This window comes from Macrosteles quadrilineatus, unplaced genomic scaffold (genome assembly GCF_028750875.1).
Source record: "Macrosteles quadrilineatus isolate MER2022 unplaced genomic scaffold, UCM_ALF_1.0 Scaffold_9__3_contigs__length_116548681, whole genome shotgun sequence".
Lineage (NCBI taxonomy): Eukaryota > Metazoa > Arthropoda > Insecta > Hemiptera > Cicadellidae > Macrosteles > Macrosteles quadrilineatus.
Window position 1 is genome coordinate 53,371,481 of NW_026542602.1, and position 21,459 is coordinate 53,392,939.

The 21,459-nt window shown below is 30.8% G+C and overlaps 1 protein-coding gene across 1 annotated transcript in view; it reads right to left on the minus strand.

The window, feature by feature from the left end:
• LOC129002137 (BAI1-associated protein 3-like) overlaps positions 1 to 21,459 on the minus strand; it is a 268,228-nt gene that overhangs the window by 157,138 nt on the left and 89,631 nt on the right. The window contains exon 4 of the mRNA XM_054429736.1: positions 19,841 to 20,042. Within this exon, the coding sequence (XP_054285711.1) occupies positions 19,841 to 20,042 (202 nt within the window). The remainder of the gene's footprint in view (positions 1 to 19,840; positions 20,043 to 21,459) is intronic.

The window sequence follows — 21,459 nt, forward strand, 5'->3', positions numbered from 1 at the left end:
TTGTTATCAAGGTTAACGACACCCCTGATCGCCTCTTGTACCTTGGAAAGTGTATTGGGTTTATTTTATATAAATATAGTAGAACCTCGAAAGCAAGTCTCTTGGAATTATCAAATAAGTTATCAAGGTTAACGAGCCGTCCGGCTCTTGGATTTGAAAAGTATATTATATTTAGTTTACCTCGATAACAAGTCCCTTATGAAACTATCGAATTAGACGTGTTATCAAGGTTGACCCGTCGTCTCTTGGACCCTGAAAAGGATATAAAGTTAAATTGGGTTTATTTGATATAAATATAGAAGAACCTCGATAACAAGTCTCATATGAATTATCAAATAAGTTATGTTATCAAGGGCAACGTCTTATCGAGGGTTTCAATAACTCTAATTATAAGGAAAAATTCAACAAATTATAGTAAAACATTTTTGTCAAAATGTCATTTGAAAAGTATTTGATACAACTACCTGTTGATGTCCAAAAATGAAGAAAACCTAAATTTTGATATTAGTAGTTTTTTTATGCCATTATTTGAACAGTGTGAGGGGTATATAAGGTGAGAGTAATATATCAGGATTATTTTACCTAACGATGTAGTTAAGCGAGCATCACTCATCCTTATACCTCCAGGGTTTATCTTTGTACTTAAACTAAAACATTTCTCTAACGTTTGTTACATTTGTTTTCTCAATAATTGGGAAAACCATTATTATATAAAAACTTTGGATCAAGGTATAGAATTGCATTAAACAGTTTGCTCAAATTGATTAAGTTTGTGATTATTAGTAATTTGTTAGTTTAAGTTTAAATACCATACAAAAAGCAATCACAACAAAAATGTGTAATACATGTTACAATTCGATTCCACAAGTATAAGGTTGTGATTCTAAGTTAGGTATTTCTAAATTAAAGCTGTGAAATTGTTTCGAAACCCATTTAAAATTTATGATATAAATTAATTGTTTGTGCCGTTTATTGTGTATGAACAGTATTTAAAGTTTGATTCCAACTCAATCCTATTGCTTGTAACAACTATTTTAAATCTAACAACAAAAAATTTGAACATACTTAAAAAACAGCACGTTGCTGCTCGTCAAAAGGGATGCTCATTTCCATCTACAATCCCTATTAAAAAGGACTACACAATCAACAGTTTGCTGGAACGTTTGTCTCTTAACGACGCCATTTTTGAAATTCCTAAATGTTGTTTTCCGAGGGTCCTCCCTGATCTCCGAGGTCTAATTGCTAGTTAAGCCAGTACGGTCAACACAATGACGCTCTCAGGCGATTATGTCCTCGGCTTACATTGTGAATTAGTTTTACGAAAAACCTAAACATTCTACAGTTTCAAATCGAAAGTATGAGGTATTATTTGGAAAAAAGTTTGAGTAAATATGAATCTTTATTTACAGTAAAAGTTTATATACCAACAGTTGCAATAAATTATCTGTAAATACAGTAGGGAGCAAATTTTCTCCCTGATTAGATATTCAGTACTATTTCCTTAAAATTGTAATGATAAATGTCAATCATGATAAATGTATATTTAAAAGACATCATTTTTAACGAGTAATTAGGTTTGCTGCTACAGGAAAGGTAATAAAGTGCGTGTGTCTATTAAAATGTTAATTGATTAGTATAAACATTTTAAATTTAACAAATTTTATTTAAAATATAACCAAACAACAAAAAATAACAGAGTATTTATTTTTTACTATGTAAAAAGGGGATTTCAAATTCACAGAATCTTGGAATTTTGTACGTAGCAATAATTCGTACAAAAACACTTCTAAATACTAAATTTCTTGGTTTTAGGCTCTTTAAAATATTGTTTAAAAAGGAATTGCAAAATATTATATTTTGGGGGTCGAAAATGGGAAAAACCACTATTTTACCCTTTAAAACCCCGTTTCCATGATCCAATCATACTAGTTCGCGAACGCAAATATGAACTAAAAATCTTAAACTGGCATTCTAGTGGTCAGAAACCCATATACACACTTTAGACTAAGCGAATGCCCATTGATTAGTAGGAGTATAAATTAATCGTATTGTAATCAAATATCCATTAAATTCAACGTTCGTTATAAATAACAGTATCAGAATAAATAACCATGCGTGTGGATACTCGTAGCACATGAATATTGATGTTATTATCTTAAATGTAAACAATTAAATTAATGTGTAAATTATTAATGTTAACTGACGATGAAATTAGGATCTTTTATTTAATGAATGTGTACGCATATAAAAATAAACTACAGCAATAATTAATATATTCTAGTACTGAGAAACAAAAAAAGTGGAACAAAAATGGTCAAAACAAGTAGAGTAAGTCACTAAAATTTCCGAATTAGTATCACTCAAATTAAAAATATTTATAGGGTGTCCTTGTTATAAAATCTGGTTGTCTACAATTGCATTTATTTCTAAAGCCCTCGTGTAGTAAAATGTCCTTTATTCAATTATAAATTCAATTCAATGAACAATCCTTAAAAATACTTCAGGGAGGAAATAAATGCAAGAAAAGACTCTAAATATTTTTGATACAAAATAATGTACAAATTAATGTGTATTACTTGATAAATGTGAAATAAGTGTGTATTCTACTACATTTTACCTCTCCGATTAAAACTGAGTAAACCTTTGGTTAAAATATATTACAAGTTGAAGCTACCTACAAAGTCTGTCATCACTTAGAATTCAACTCACATCGTGGTAGACCTTGTGTCAGAGTGACCAATGATTCTGTGTGACGTAGCCTTTGTGATGACGTCATACATGACACAACGCTTACACAGCTGTTTAACCTTTAAAATCCCTAACGAAAACATTGCGTCATGTAGCCTTTTACATGCTCTCTACAATCTGTGATATAAGATCTTACAAACAAATAATTATTTCATTTGATTATTAAACATTTTTTTATTTATTGAACTTCAAATCTTTACCACTCTGTTCCCTTCTTTAAAGATAAATAACACTGTCTTTCAATTTAGGATGGAATAGTTGTATAGGGACACATTTTTGAAAACTGTCCCAAGCTGAAATTGTAAATGTATTGTAGTATAGTAGATTTGCTTAATATTTCCACTTGTATAGTATTAAGGATGTTATAATGTTTTATGGGTATGAGAAATAAAGGAGTTTACCAAGTTTTATGTGAAACATGACGAGAACATGAGGTGGGGCATAATTTATTCAATGCTACTTTAAAGAAATCATTTTTAGTCAATATTATTTTACAATCAGCGTGTAAAACCCTAAAAGAGACTCCCTTAGTATTTGTTCTCGTTTGTACTTTTTAAGGATTTTATAATGTTTTAAAAACGTTAGAAACAAAATAATTTCTCCAGTTTAATGTGGAACATTTGGTTTGAATGTAAGGTAAGGAAAGGTGGGTAATATATTCTATTTTACTTATAATAGTCAATACTTTTCGTTTTATAATCAGGGGCAATCGTAATTCTATTATTGCTTGTCATGATTTACAAACGTGTTCATTAAATCGGATCAAAAGAATATTAGATTGGGATTCGTTTGAAAAGGTTAAATAATGTTTGGACTGTAATTACTTTGAACTCCTGACGGTAACGAAACTCATCCCAGTTTAAATCAGTCCAATATAAATTACCTTTTCATCGTTTTAACTTTGATAAGCTCTGCGTAGTAGTTCCTATTTTCTTTTACAGTTCGGAGGATTATTAAAAAAAGAAAATTGAAATAAAAAAATAAAAAACAACCACTCGGATAAATTTAAACACCGGCTCAGTAATGTGATTCCCGACACCACTGTTTTTAGGAGAAAGCTATACATAATACATGTGTTGATATTAACAAGGAGAAAAAAGATGGTCTAAGATAGAGCGTGCGACTTTGGTTCCTGAGGATCCAGCCTCTAATCTCTTCAAATCACCAATAGATTTGATCGAAGTGGTAATTTCACAACCCCTAAGTCTGACTTTAAGTTATGTGGAACAACTATTCCATACCAGAGTCCAAGGACGGAAAACCCCAAGTACAAATATCATTTTTGAGATAAACTTCAGTGTACGATACATTAGTAAGGAACTATTTTGTAGTTTTTAATGAAAAAATCTAAATTTGAAGTGATAGAGAATAATTATTTTACAGTCAATTTTCGTTTAAAAAGTAGTTATACAAATATCCAATGACATTAAATGTTTATTGCTTTTTCTTTAAACATCCAAGCCATTGAAGAAAACCTGTGAACGTATGTACAATTATGTAAATCAGCTGAATAAAATTTACTTGGTAAATTAAAACCTTACAAACCAGAAAAACGGGGAAACGACCCATTTTACCTCCTGATGCGTCACTTAGCTTGTCAGCTTTTGGAGTTAATCGCAAATACTTTAAGTTTCAACTGATAAGCTTCACTGAAGATATCAAAAGTTAAAACGTCTTGAGAACTAACGTTGACAACAATGGAGGTGTTTTTGTTAAGATTGGTGTTTCTGTGATAAAATGAAGTCGCTGGTACCTTTGCAGGTATAAAGTTAAATAATAATGTTGTAAGACAAATATACTTGCTTGACGTTATTTGTCTTTGTATGTTTAAAACTTATTAAAAGTATATTTTCTATGTGTGACCTGCACTGAGTTTTAACACATACATTTTTAAAGGGTTTTTCGTTGGCGTTTTCTTTTACATTTATATAAATTTTTGGCTTTAAATAAAGTATAAATTTTTTAAATATTATTCTTTTTATGTAGAGACTTAAAACTATATTTTTCCTTTGAATATATTATGGAAAGTAATATTTTATATGATTTTCTAGCAGTTGAATGAAATGTTAAATCCATTTACGTAAGCGTATTGATTCTTTTACTATTAAAGCAATTTTGTATGAAAACATTAGCTGGCTTACATAAAGGCTACTTATAAAAATATAGGAACAGTTGTTGTTTTTTAGGATGTACTATAACAGTTGACTCCTGAGGATTATCTTAACGGACAGATGTTCTAAAACTATTTTTAAATGTTTTTACGTTCGTTGATTTTAACATGTAAAAGAAAATACATCTATGCAGCATGTACTTGATAAGTACAGTAGTACCTCTGAATCTCAGTAGTATCATTTTGTTTTTGGATTCTATATGAGATTATGCAGAACTTAAAGCGTTCAAATTTCACTTAAATTCACACCCGATGGATTTAACAATGAACTCATTCCGGATGAATGGTTGGACTAGTTTGCACCCCTGCCTTGATCAGTTTGCCATGGCAAACGACATCTCGCTAAAGATCTCGTTATTGGTAACTTGAGCTGATTTCTCCATAACAAGCTGCGTAACTCAATAATCTTTCAGATTTTCACAGTAACTTTATATTCCTACTAGCTGTACCCGCGGGCTTTGCCCCGTTTAACTTCTTAATTTTCAAGATGAGCTCGTTCGCATGGCTCAATCACGTCCTGGTTGAAGTGCGTTCGCTATGCTCACTCACCTTTAGGTTGGAGCTCGTTCGCTGCGCTCACTTGCCTTCAGGTTAGTTCGTTCGCTACGCTAACTCGCCTCCAGGTTGAAGTTCGTTCGCTACGCTCACTCACCTTTTGGTTGCAAATTAGCTGTTGTCATAAATTAAAAAAATAATAATAGTGCTGCACCCTGTTGGCAATCCTTGTAACTTTAAAGCTATTGAACATCATAGAACAGAACCAACTTGTTTAATTGAAACAGCTGATAAGATTCATTAATTCCTTTTAAATATGAAAAATCATAAGGTTAACATGGGAAACTCCAGAGCCACTGGGGCGGAGCCCGAGAGTCCGATCAGAATAAAAACAACTTAGTTTTCCTATTTAATGCCTAAGGAATCGGTGTACCAAATTTCAGCCTCCTAGGTAAATGGGAAGTGGGAGAATTAGTGATGAGTGAGTGAGTGAGTGTGTCAGTGAGGGCTTTGCCTTTTATATATTTAGATAACAGATTTAATCTCATTTTACACCAAATGTAGTCAAATCTTTGTATTCGTAATAGGATTGACTTATCTTATTTTTTAACATTTCTGTAAGAAATTTGGAATAAATATTCTTTTCGCACAAGTTTAAACCATCGAGCACCGAATACCGAACGGAACTTAGGTAGTAAAATGCTGATCGTTTAATCATAACTAAGAAAGATGAGGGGTGCATGCGCAAACTGCTAATTTTAATAGGGTTAAAAAATAATGTAAAACCTTTTTACGTTAAAATATCTTGATCTAAACCACAATGACTGAGGAGTGAATTACTTAAATGTTATGCTCAACAAATTTATCAGTTCAAGCAGCAACATATTTATCAAGAAGGAGATTATTTTGTTTCTTTATAATTGTTTCCTGTGCAATTTGGTAAAAAAAATTAGGCTCAATGTATTCCAAATATAATTATTTGAGTATTTAAAACTCAAACAAAAGCCTGTGCAACATAGGCTACTTAAAACACTCTAACAGTAAGTATGTGTACGAAACTTGTTTTAAACTTACACTGGTTACCATGCTGAATAATTTGTCGGCTTTCATGTAGCTTATCTTAGAAACTGAAGTTTTTGCTGATATTCTGAACAAAGGCTTACAAGTTTGAACTTTTCAAACATTTGTGTAGGTAAGTTTTAGCGATGTAACAACAAACTTTCCTTTAAGCAAAAGTTATTTCACACTAACACTATTGATTACCACCTTACCACCATGGAAATTTACATTGCCTAATGTAATGGTATTAAAGCTGTATTAAACCACAAAAGCGAGTATTTTCAAATATGAAAACTGTGAGTTTATAAAACTTCTTTATGATGGGTGCTTGAAAAGTAAACTCATTAAAATCAACAATTCATTCAGGTTTTCCGCTTTATAAAACTTTTAGGGTGGAATTGAAACAATTATTTCATGATGTTGAAAAGCTAGCATTATGGCTATGAATACATCTCTATGACATTAGAACAAATATAAAACGTGTTTATTTAAATTATTGTAGTAGATATCAAATTATCTTTAGTAAGATTCACAAGTACCTACTATTATCGCAATACAATGATCAAGAAAGTAAAATCAACCTTTCATACTAAATTTATTTCACCTAATGTTTGATTTTGGTAGATGAATTATTTTCACTAAATATAACAATCAAATTAACAAATTTTTGTGAGATGAATTATTTATGTGCCCAACAGTTCTGTCATACATGTGTTATAAATATAATCAGAAACAATGAATTATTAGTTTAAACAGTTAACTACTTTATTTAGTCCTCACGGTTAATTGGGGAAAAGCAATACAATTATCAGTTCGGCAACGCCTCTTGAGCCACGAGGAATTGTTAGAGACTAGAGTGGTCAATTAAATGTTATTACAAACTAATAATTTGGCGATTTAAGAATTAATGCTGAGTAGCCTAGATAACGGTTGATCAACCCTTTTTTCTAAAAATTGGAATGAAAAATAATTTTTTTTCATTTTTTACATCAGTAAAAAAAATTATTTAAAATGAAATAAATACATTTTGGATAAAGGTATAAACGTTTACTAGAGTTTTTTGTATCATAATAATAAACGACTCATACATGTAGTTATTTGATATCATAGTGAATAAGTTTAGTAATACCATGCGTTTGGTTTGTTTAAATACCTAATTTCTTAAGCACCTGAAACCCCCTTTCACTATAATAACATTAAAGTTCACCCTTTATCAATAGTCAGTTGAATTGAACGTATTGAATATGTATTACTAACCTGGTGGCGAAGTAATACGGGTTACTTCCAAATAAAGGTAATAACTGTTATTACAAAACAAAAAAACTACATACTCGTATTACAGTGTAATGAAAATATGGTTCATGATCAGTCAGAAGTGTTTTTGGGTTTGCTAATTTTCAAACATCTGGTTCGCATCTGGTTTTAAAATTTAAGCTAGTGTCAAAAATAGTCATGAATATTAATAAATACCAAGTCATAATTTTATTTGAAATAAATTGCAGTAAATGTATTTTATTTAAACTTTCTAAAAGTTAGTCTTTTAAAGAACGTGACAGCAGTTAGTTTAAAATGCAAGAGGTAATTGTGAATTCATTATATTGTTATTGTTCAGTGCTGGCAGTTTAATTTGAACAGATAATCACTATTATAGTTTTTGTTTTGATGCCTGTTACATTAACGACTATGACAGCTGTTATTATACTATTTTGTTTGATCACATTGTGTTTTAATGTAATCTGACAAGCTTGGTATGCGAGAGGCTTACAAGCCTTATTGTTTATGAACAACGCTAAACAAAATACTTGTCATGTTGTTGTCGGCTTATAAAAGCTGACTAGTTCCTCTCTCGCTGATATACATGTAGTAAGTAACTTAAATATAATTTATGTGAAAACTATGCCTTCAATTGAATTATTTTTATAACCGATAATAAATTAACCATTTGTTTTGCAATGGGGTTAATTTGATTTAGGAATTTAAAGCATTTTTTATTCATCGTAGAATGTATGAAACCTTTTAAATTGACCCTCGATTATATGAAATCAATATAATTAAGACTAACATAATTTTGCTTCATTTAAAATTTACATTATTTTACTTGATTAAATATGGTGTTTATTTCCTTTCTCCTACTAGCTTCATTCAGTAGATTTTTTTCAGCCAGTAGGAGAAAGGAATTAAACACCCTAAAGAATATATTGCAGGCTAACGGATTTCAAACTAAAACTATAGAAGAAATCGCTAAAAAGACGAGACGAAAAATCGAGAGCCAGAAGAGGTTACACAGCAGAACGACTTTGGAAGAAATAAAAGTAGAAAACATGCATACACACAGATTTATAAAGAAAATAAATATTTTAACTAAGCTGTAATCCACTATACGAGAAGTACATAACATGAGAGATGTCTGCAGCATGTAGACCTAGTGTAGGTAAACCTCATGACGTAATGATGTTATTATCTACTGTCAACGGAGCCCACAATGTTGTTTCAGTTTGTGACATGCCTCTAGTACAGGTATATAGAGGTTATAAACTATTATGCTATAGAGTGACTGAAAATGTCATCCAGTTTAAAACTTTAATAATCTTACAAAATACTAGGTGTGGTAATACATGACGTAACTTAAAACACTACTAAATTCTAGTATGTTAGTCAAAGTAGAATGGAAATGTAAACCAAACAAATTGAAGTGGTGAATCATAATGTAAAAACTGTACACAAATTGTATCTTAGTATGCAGTTGGTTTTCGGGGATTATCCAAAGTAATAAGTAGTTACAGATCAATGAAGTTTTCACCCAACAATATTGACCATTTTGGATATTTAGATCCTATACGGAGAATACAGTCTTCATGATGATTATTTCACCAGAATCTGACAAATTTCATTGATTGGTTACTACAATAAAAATAGAAGTAGGGAACAAATAGAAGAAGAAAAAGGGGTGACCGGAAATTCCGGACATTGGTCAATAGCAATATCCGGTTCATTCCTTTATTCCTGTTCTCACTGAATCCAGAAGGGAAAGGATCTTACTGTGATTTAAAAGTACTAATCTTTTTTAATTCCATTCTGACATTATGTTTTTCTTTAATATGTTTAAATTACAAAATTAAACACATTATAAGACTTATCCTAAAAAACAACAAAACATATTTTCTATATTTTTAGAAGTACATGTAAGCTCTATGTACTTCCATACATAGCGGGGGGTAAATATGTAATAACCGTATTAAGTTAAAATAACTTTATATGTTAAAATTGACGAGAGTAAAAACATATTAAAATAGTCTTAGAACATCTGTCCGTTAATATAATCCTTTAGAAGTCAACATTTCTACTTCCATAGTACATCCTAAAAAAACATTTTTTTTATATTTTTACAAGTAGCCTTTATGTAAGCCAGCTAAAGTTTTCATACAATTTAATACACTTACGTAAACGGATTTAACATTTCATTTAACTGCTACAAAATCATATAAAATATTACTCCATAATTTACTGAAAAGAAAAAAATATTTTTAAGTCTCTACTATAAAAAGAATAATATTAAAAATGTTATACTTTATATAAAGCCAACACTTTTATACAAATGTAAAAAACTCTACCGAAAAAAATATTTTTAAATGTATGTGTTAAAACTGAAATTATATCAGCGCTGGTCATACATTCAAAATATACTTTTAATAATTTTTAAATATACAAAGATAAAACGTCAGCAATTATATCTGTCTTACAACATTATTATTTTACTTTATAGCTGCAAAGGTACCAGCGACTTCATTTTATCACAGAAACGCCAATCTTAACAAAAACACTTCCATTGTTGTCACCGATAGTTCCCAAAACGTTTTAACTTTTGACATCTTCAGTGAAGCTTATCAGTTGGAACTTTAAGTATTTGAGATAAACCCCAAAAGCTGACAAGCTAAGTGTCGCATCAGAAGGTAAAATGGGTCGTTTCCCTCTTTTTCTGGTTTGTAAGATTATAATGTACAAAGTAAATTTTATTCAGCTGATTTACATAACTGTACATACGTTCACAGGTTTTCTTTAATGGCTTGGATGTTTAAAGAAAAAGCAATAAATATTTAATGTCATTGGATATTTGTATAACTACTTTTTAAACGAAAATAGACTGTTACAAAAATTCTTCTGTATCACTTCAAATTTAGATTTTTATCATTAAAAACTACAGAATAGTTCCTTACTAATGTATCGTACACTGAAGTTAATCTCAAAAATGATATTTGTACTTGGGGTTTTTAGTCCTTGGACTCTGCCATGGAATAGTTGTTTCTCATAACTTAAAGTCAGACTTAGGGGTTGCGGAATTACCACTTCGATAAAATCTATTGGAGATTTTGAGACATTTGATCCTGGAACTTTAGGAACCAAAGTTGCGCGCTCTACCTTAGACCAGTTTTTCCCCTACTAGATTTTCACAGTAACTTTATATTCCTATAACAGATTTAATCTCTTTTTACACCAAATGTAGTCAAATCTTTGTATTCGTATTAGGACTGACTTATCTTATATATTATTTCTCTAAGAATTTTGGAATCAATATACTTTTTGCACGAGTTTAAACCATTGAGCACTGAATGCCGAACGGAACTTAGGTAGTAAAATGCTGATCGTTTAATCATAACTAAAAAAGACGAGGGGATACATGCGCAAACTGCTAATTTTAATAAGGTTAACAACTTTATTTTGAGGTAAAAAGAATAATGCAAAACCTTTTTACTTTCCAATATCTTGATCTAAACCATAATGACTGAGGTGTTAATTGCTTAAATTTTATGCTCAACATATGTATTTGTTCAAGAAGAAACATATTTACCAAGAAGGAGATTATTTAGTTTCGTTATAATTGTTTCCTGTGCTATATGGTAAAAAGATTAAGCTCAATATATTCAAAATATAATTATTCGAGGGTTTCAAATCCATACAAAAGATAGCGAACTACACATACTTCAAAACATTCTAACAGTAATTATGTGTACGAAACTCATTTTAAACTTCCACTGGTTACCGTGCAGAATAATTTGTCGGCTTTCATGAAGCTTATCTTAGAAACTGAAGTTTATGCTGATATTCTGAACAAAGGCTTACAAGTTTGAACTTTTCAAACATTTGTGTAGGTGAGTTTTAGCGATGTAACAACAAATTTTCCTTTAAGTAAAAGTTATTTCACACTAACACTATTAATTACCACCTTACCACCCATGGAAATTTACATTGCCTAATGTAATGGCATTAAAACTGTATTAAACCACAAAAGCGAGTATTTTCAAATATGAAAACTGTGAGTTTATAAAACTTCTTTATGATGGGTGCTTGAAAAGTAAACTCATTAAAATCAACAATTCATTCAGGTTTTCCGCTTTATAAAACTTTTAGGGTGGAATTGAAACAATTATTTCATGATGAAAAGCTAGCATTATGGCTATGAATAAATCTCTATGACATTAGAACAAGTATAAAACGTGTTTATTTAAATTATTGTAGTATATATCAAATGATCTTTAGTAAGATTCACAAGTATCAACTATTATCACAATACAACGATCAAGAAAGTAAAATCAACCTTTCATACTAAATTTATTTCACCTTATGTTTGACTTTGGTAGATGAATTATTTTCACTAAATATAACAATCAAATTAACGAATTTTTGTGAGATGAATTATTATATGTGCTCAACAGTTCTGTCATACATGTGTTATAAATATAATCAGAAACAATTAATTATTAGTTTGAACAGTTAACTACTTTATTTAGTCCTCACGGTTAATTGGGGAAAAGCAATACAATTATCGGTTCGGAAACGCCTCTTGAGCCACGAGGAATTGTTAGAGAATAGAGTGGTCAATTAAATGTTATTTAAAACTAATAGTTTGGCGATTTAAGAATTAATGCTGAGTAGCCTAGATAACGGTCGATCAACCCTTTTTTCTAAAAATTGGAATGAAAAATAATTTTTTTCATTTTTTACATCAGTCAAAAAAAATATTTAAAATGAAATAAATAAATTTTGGATAAAGGTATAAACGTTTACTAGAGTTATTTGTATCATAATAATAAACGACTCATACATGTAGCTATTTGATATCATAGTGAATAAGTTTAGTAATACCATGCGTTTCGTTTGTTTAAATACCTAATTTCTTAAGCACCTGAAACCCCCTTTCACTATAATAACATTAAAGTTCACCCTTTATCAATAGTCAGTTGAATTGAACGTATTGAATATGTATTACTAACCTGGTGGCGAAGTAATACGGGTTACTTCCAAATAAAGGTAATAACTGTTATTATAAAACAAAAAAAAATACACGAAAACATTGTTTTGTGACTTCATTTCTCACATTATACTCGTATTACAGTGTAATGAAAATATGGTTCATAATCAGTCAGAAGTGTTTTTGGGTTTGCTAATTTTCAAACATCTGATTCGCATCTGGTTTTAAAATTTAAGCTAGTGTCAAAAATAGTCATGAATATTAATAAATACCAAGTCATAATTTTATTTGAAATAAATTGCAGTAAATGTATTTTATTTAAACTTTCTAAAAGTTAGTTTTTTAAAGAACGTGACAGCAGTTAGTTTAAAATGCAAGAGGTAATTGTGAATTCATTATATTGTTATTGTTCACTGCTGGCAGTTTAATTTGAACAGATAATCACTACCATAGTTTTTGTTTTGATGCCTGTTACATTATCGACTATGACAGCTGTTATTATACTGTTTTGTTTTATCACAGTGTGTTTTAAAGTAATCTGACAAGCTTGGTACGCGAGAGGCTTACAAGCCTTATTGTTTATGAACAACGCTAAACAAAACACTTGTCATGTTGTTGTCGGCTTATAAAAGCTAGCTAGTTCCTCTCTCGCTGATGTGCATGTAGTAAGCAACTTAAATATAATTTATGTGAAAACTATGCCTTCAATTGAATTATTTTTATAACCGATAATAAATGAACCATTTGTTTTGCAAAGGGGTTATTTTTATGTAGAAATTTAAAGCATCGTTTTTATTTATCGTAGTATGTGTGAAACCTTTTAAATTTGCCCTTGGATAATATGAAATCAATATAATTAAGATTAACATAATTTTAAAATTTATTTCACAATAAGCCGACTTTTAAATTTCCAAATTTACTAATAACATCTAATTTTTTAAAGATTATTAATCTTTGATAAAAGAAGTTATGATGCAAATAGTTTTTTTGTTTATTTTACAATATTATACATAATTCTTTAGTTTCAGCTGTGCCTTTTTAACAACTTGCTAATCTTTGGACATATCCAAACTATTATTAAATGAAACCTCGGATACATGTGAACCAAACAAACATATTAATACATAGTGCTGTGCTAATTAAATATATCTTTTAAAAATCTATTTTCTAATTATTTTCTATTATCTAAAAACATTTTTAAGGAAAACATGTCTTGCGACTACCTTTCACATTTATAACTCGACAACGAAAACATATTTATAAAGATGCTAGCCTGACATAAAGCTTGTAATATGCATATCCATATGTATAAAGAAAATAAATATTTTAACTAAGCTGTAATCCACTATACGAGAAGTACATAACATGAGAGATGTCTGCAGCATGTAGACCTAGTGTAGGTAAACCTCATGACGTAATGATGTTATTATCTACTGTCAACGGAGCCCACAATGTTGTTTCAGTTTGTGACATGCCTCTAGTAGAGGTATATAGAGGTTATAAACTATTGTGCTATGGAGTGACTGAAAATGTCATCCAGTTTAAAACTTTAATAATGTTACAAAATACTAAGTGTGGTAATACATGACGTAACTTAAAACAATAATAAATTTTAGTATGTTGGTCAAAGTAGAATGAAATGTAGATTATACAAATTGAAGTGGTGAATCATAATGTAAAAACTGTACACAAATTGTATCTTAGTATGCAGTCGGTTTTCGGGTATTATCCAAAGTAATAAATAGTTACAGATCAATGAAGTTTTCACCCAACAATATTGACCATTTTGGATATTTAGATCCTATACGGAGACTATAGTCTTCATAATGATTATTTCACCAGAATCTGACAAATTTTATTGATTGGTTACTATAAAATATTGGTTATAATAAAAATAGAAGTAGGGTACAAATAGAAGAAGAAAAAGGAGTGACCGGAAATTCCGGACATTGGCCAATAGCAATATCCGGTTCATTCCTTTATTCCTGTTCTCACTGAATCCAGAAGGGAAAGGATCTTACTGTGATTCAAAAGTACTAATCTTTTTTAATTCCATTCTGAGATTATGTTTTTCTTTAATATGTTTAAATTACAAAATTAAACACATTATATGACTGTTTAAAACATTTGTCTATGAAGAAAATCTTTCAAAAGTTACTACGTTCATAGCTTATCCTAAAAATCAACAAAAATTATTTTCTATATTTTTAGAAGTACATATAAGCTCTATGTACTTCCATACATAGCGAGGGGTAAATATGTATTAACCGTATTAAGTTAAAATAATTTTATATGTTAAAATTGAAGAAAGTAAAAACATACTAAAATAGTTTTAGAACATCTGTCCGTTAATATAATCCTTTAGAAGTCAACATTTCTACTTCCATAGTACATCCTAAAAAAAAAAAATTTTTTAAACATTTTTACAAGTAGCCTTTATGTAAGCCAGCTAAAGTTTTTGTACAATTCAATACTCTTACGTAAACGGATTTAACATTTCATTTAACTGCTACAAAATCATATAAAATATTACTCCCAAATTTACTGAAAGGAAAAATATATTTTTAAGTCTCTACTATAAAAAGAATAATATTTAAAAATTGTATACTTTATTTAAAGCCAACACTTTTATACAAATGTAAAAAAAACTCTACCGAAAAAATTATTTTATAGTGTTAAAACTGAAATTATATCAGCGCTGGTCATACTTTCAAAATATACTTTTAATAAGTTTTAAATATACAAAGATAAAACGTCAGCAATTATATCTGTCTTACAACATTATTATTTTACTTTATAGCTGCAAAGGTACCAGCGACTTCATTTTATCACTGAAACGCCAATCTTGACAAAAACACCTCCATTGTTGTCAACGATAGTTCCCAAAACGTTTTAACTTTTGACATCTTCAGTGAAGCTTATCAGTTGGAACTTTAAGTATTTGAGATAAACTCCAAAAGCTGACAAGCTAAGTGTCGCATCAGGAGGTAAAATGGGTCGTTTCCCCCTTTTTTCTGGTTTGTAAGATTAAAATTTACTTGTTTTGTAGTATGAATTATTAAGTTTATTTACATAACTGTACATAATTTAACAGGATTTATTCAATGTGGGAAGTTTGAACGAAAAGCAACGAACATTTAATATCATTCTACATTTGTAAAACTACTTTTCAAACAAAGATATACTGCAAAAAAAACTCTTAATGACGTCAAACTCTATATTTTCTGTATTAAAAACCACAAAATTGTTCCTTACTAAAGTATCGTATACTAAAGTCGATTTAAAAAATAATCTTTGTACTTGGGGTTTTCGTCCTAGGACGAAATATGGAATAGTTATAGTAGGGTATGGAATAGTTATTTCACATAACTTAAAGTCAGGCTTAGGGGTTGCGGAATTACCAGTTCGATAAAATCTGTTGGAGATTTAGAGAGATTTGAACCTGGGACCTCAGGAAACAAAGTTGCGCGCTCTACCCTAGACAAGCTTTTTCCCCTTGTTAATATTAACACTGGTATCATTTATAGCTTTCTCTGACAAACCAGTGGTGTCGGGAATCACATTACTGAGCCGGTCTTTAAATTTATCTGAGTGGCTGGTTTTGGTTCTTATTTATTTCAGTTTTTTATTTTTCAATAAACCTCCAAACTGTAAAAGAAAATAGGAACTACTACGCAGAGCTTATCAAAGTTCAAACGATGAAAAGGTAATTTATATTGGACTGATTTAAACTGGGATGAGTTTCGTTACCGTCAGGGGTTCAAAGTAATTACAGGTCCAAACATTATTTAACCTTTTCAAACGAGTCCCAATCCGATATTCTTTTGATCCGATTTAATGAACACGTTTGTAAATCATAACAAGCAATAACAGAATTACGATTGCCGCTGATTATTAAAACGAAAAGTATTTAATATTTTAAGTAACAGAGAATACATTACCCACCTTACCTTACCTTACATTTTAACCACATGTTCCATAAGAAGGTGGGGAAATTATTTTGTTTCTAACGTTTTTAAAACATTATAAAAAAGTACACTAAACGAGAACCAATATTAAAGGCATTTCTTTTAGGTTTGGTTTAATATAAATTTAGGATCATGGCTATTGTTAAATATATGTGACAACCACAATAAAATAATACCCCCGTCGCAGCAAACCTGCATACTAAGCGAATTTCCATTTACCCAGCTTGATTTCTACTAAAATATTCCCTATAAATTTTCAGATTTATTTCCTATTTAAATAACATTAATTTTAGTGAGTAGTTAGGTTTGCTGCTACGGGGAAGATGTTGAGGTGTGTTTTTTCAATTGAAATATTGATAGCTTAGTATGAAATAAACCAAATTGCCAAATTTGATTAAAATATATCCATAAACAAGCAAACTAGAACAGTTTATTTATTCTCCATAAGAATAACATGGGAATTTTAAATTTACAATTTTTTTAATTTTCTCCGTTGTCAATGAACATTCAAAAACACTTCAATATACTAAATTATTTGTTTTTTTAAGCTCTTCAAAATGGTCTAGAGAGAAATTTAGAAATTTAAAGTTTTTAGGGTCAAAAATGAGAAAAACCCATTTTTACCCCATAAAACCCCCCATAAACCCCTGATCCCATGGTCCGATTATGCTGGTTCGCGAACTCGTTCGAATAAATGTAGGTTTACACGTTTGTACCAAATTTCATCAAAATCGGATCAATTTTGCTCGAGTTATCGCGCTAACGGACACATATATAAATATATATATATATATATATAAATATATATATATATATATAAATATATATATATATATATGAATTTGAACGGATGGTGTTTTTGGCCTCTGGGGACCTCAAAACGAAAAAGTAAATTGGTCCCGAGTCTAGGTCTTACCATGAGACCTACGGTAATAGCTTATTCCCTATATAGGAAATTCGCTAAAAGGTAATCAATCAAAAAAATTACAAAACAAAATTATTCTCTAATGATTTTAAGATGAATAAAATAATTCTTTGATAATCAAAATGAAATAATAATTTATTTGTAAGATCTTGTATCACAGATTGTAACGAGCATGTAAAAGACTACATAACGCAATGTTTTCATGGGGGTTTTTAAAGGTTAAACAGCTGTGTAAGCGTTGTGTTATGTATGACGTCATCACAAAGGCTACGTCTCACAACACCATTGGTCACTCTGACACAAGGTCTACCACGATGTGAGTTGAATAGTGATCACTGTCTTTGTGTGTAGCTCCTACTCGCAATATAATGAATCCAAAAGTTTACTCAGTTTTAATCGGGTAGGTAAAATGTAGTAGAATACGCATGTATTACACATTTATTAAGTTCGCTTTGTCTTGTCTATGCAATATGGTATCCCTGTCTATTTACAACAATAAAATTGTAAATATATGCTTCTAGTGTTATAAGGCGTATTTTTATTTACTTTTCGTAAATTCAATAACACGTATCATGTTGGTCAAGTTATTTAAAATACCGCATACCCGAGTACTAGAATGCACAATGTAAAAACCACACATGCATGGGTAGTATTTATACATTGAGATTAGAAATAGGTATTTACAATTCCTATCAATCTCAATATATTTGCTTTCCAATTTAAACAAAGCAATAACGTTTTGTTTAAGTATGATATTTCTAAATACAAGTTAAAAAACAATATAAATCTAAGTACACATCATTTGTAATTATGATTAGTTTAAAGCGTATGGAATTTCACTTAAATTCATGTTGATGTTTGGAACTAATGATGTGAAGTAAGACGGATTAAAAAAATCTAATTAACAATGTAATGTACTTGAGTTCGTATAAAGAAGGGAAAATATACAATAGGTTCAATTAAATCTTTATCTTGTGTTTGAATAATGTATACGTTTGCACAGCGTATAATTACGTTGAGCATACAAATAGCTATTTACCGTTCTTAGCCATCTGAATATATTTGTTTTCCAATTTCAACAGGGGGATAAAATGTTTCTTTAAGTAGGATGCTTCTGTGCTTAGGACATAATAATCTAAATCTAATTACACACTATATGAGATTATGCAGAACTTAAAGCGTTCAAATTTCACTTAAGTTCACACCCGATGGATTTAACAATGAACTTATTCCGGATGAATGGTTGGACTAGTTTGCACCTCTGCCTTGCTCAGTTTGCCATGGCAAACGACATCTCTCTAAAGGTCTCGTTATTGGTAACTTGAGCTGATTTCTCCATAACAAGCTGCGTAACTCAATAATCTTTCAGATTTTCACAGTAACTTTATATTCCTATAACAGATTTAATCTCTTTTTACACCAAATATAGTTAAATCTTTGCGATCGTATAAGAATTGAATAATATTTGTGTAAGAAATTTGGAATCAATATGATTTTCGCAAGAGTTTAAACCATCTAGCACTGAATGCCGTTAAATCCATCGGGTGCGAATTTAAGTGAAATTTGAACGCTTTAAGTTCTGCATAATCTCATATAATGCGTAATTAGATTTAGATTATAATGTCCTGAGCGCAGAAGCACCATTCTTGAAGAAACGTCTAACCCCATGTTGAAATTGGAAAACAAATGTATTCAGATGGCTAAGAACGGTAAATAGCCATTTGTATGCTCAGTGTACTTATACGCCGTGCTAAGGTATATGGTATTTCAAACACAAGATAAAGATTTAATTCAACCTATCTTATTTTTCAACATTTATACGCGAAATTACACATTTCATACCTATATAGTCTTACTTTAATTTATTTCTAAACGTCGTTTTGTGCAGCTTGAAATCTTATACTATCCCAAGAGTAATAAACGCTTCAGTATTATGTGACTGTTCTATAACTGAGTTATGTTGTCTTCTAATCCTGAAGGAGACAAAATAACATGTTTGAAAGTTATAAACACACTTTTTAATCCCCGATGTTATTTTATAATTTTGCTCAACGATAAAGAAACAAGCCTGAAATCACAATATAAACCATTTGTTTTCAGAGTCCTAAAATCAGAGTGTGTTCATGCTTAGCCTTTACTTTTACCTTAAGTAAATTTTCAAGCTTTTGACTTAAAACTGACACTAAGATATAAAAACTTCTAAAAATCTCACTCTAATTTTGACTCACCCTGAAGTAGCATGGAGATCAACCTCGGGCCAGCTGAGTCGGCGGCGGCAGAAGGCCACCAGGGGAGGTCTCTCCCGGTGGGACTGTTGACGGAACGACCCAACCCTCCTCGGACCATCCAGGGTACGACGCCTGGGGGGTGTGAGGGCTCCAGGAGGTGGGACTACCTTGGGAAATCCCGGGATTGAGGCCGACCTCGAGCCTAAAACGATAATGCAGGATTAGAGCTTGATATAATGGAATTTCTTAGCTTATGCACAGAGAAGTGTGGTACAGAGGAACCACTCTTATGCGCTTTTGGATCTGGTATATTGTACCGGAATTATGCTTGTGCAAGGAAGAGCAGGAAATGTAGGCACTTTGTAGAAATACCTATCGCACAGAGTCTTTTTCTTCCGTGAGCTTTGTAGTGTCTACCATGAGAGCGAGGGGCGGTGTTGGGCACCCAAGACACCAGCACCAGTGCAAGACACCACTTAAGCGTATCATTGAGGGGTTTATATGTACCTTACGTCTCTGTGTACTTCTCTGTGACGTAGAAACTACATTAATTGTTTGAAACTAGTCAACTTCATCTCATCAAAATGTTAACTAACACAATATTCCACAATTAGTGATCTTTGATACACAAAAATATATTTTACAAATGTATTCAAGAACCAAAAATAAGTGCTTGTTTATTGAAATGTTGCAGTTTTCCTAATTTTAGAGAATATCTCAGCTTAACTTATAAAGGGTACAGTCCCACAGTCCGTTAAGATGTTGATACAATAAATTGTACATACCTCCATCAAATAGTCCAACGATTAATATTGCTCATCAGCTACAAACTATGAGCTAAGCAATATTAATCGTTGGACTATTTGACAGAGGTTTGTAAAACATGAATTTTGAGATATTTATTTCTAATATTTTATCCGATAATATAGGTTCTTGTGGAACTTTACCCCTTGTAAAACCCAATACATCAAATAACTTCAACTATATTATACAGGCTGTCCCAAAAGACCGGTTTAATATTTTCTAAACGACAACAGATAAATCAATAAGATTTTGCACATCAACACCACACTTAAAAATCTACTTTTTTAAGGAACTATCAATTTTCTGTCATGTCATGGGGACGTCCCGCAAGGAGTCAGAAGGAAATCTTAAATAGAAGCATAGGTTGACATGCACATCAAATTAAAGGCCTTAACTAGTAGATTACAATGCCGTAAATTCAAGCTCAAAAGAACGCCTGAGAAAAAAATGGCAGCCGTTCAAAGATTTCTTGAACCTGCCATTTTGAATCTTTGAACGACTGCCATTTATTACTGAGGCGTTCTTTTGAGCTTGAATTTACGGCATTGTAATCTACTAGTGAAGACCTTTAATTTGATGTGCATATCGACCTATGCTTACGTTAACAATTTTTTTCCGATTCCTAGGGCTGTGCCCCCAAATGCAAATTGAATGAATCTTTGAACCACTGTCATTCTTGACTTGGTTGTCCGTTTGAGTTCAAATTTGCGGCAATATATTCTGCTAGTAAAGACCTTTAATTTGATGTACATGTCAACCTATGCTTCTATTTAAGATCTCCTTCTGACTCTTTGCGGGACGTCCCCATGATGTGA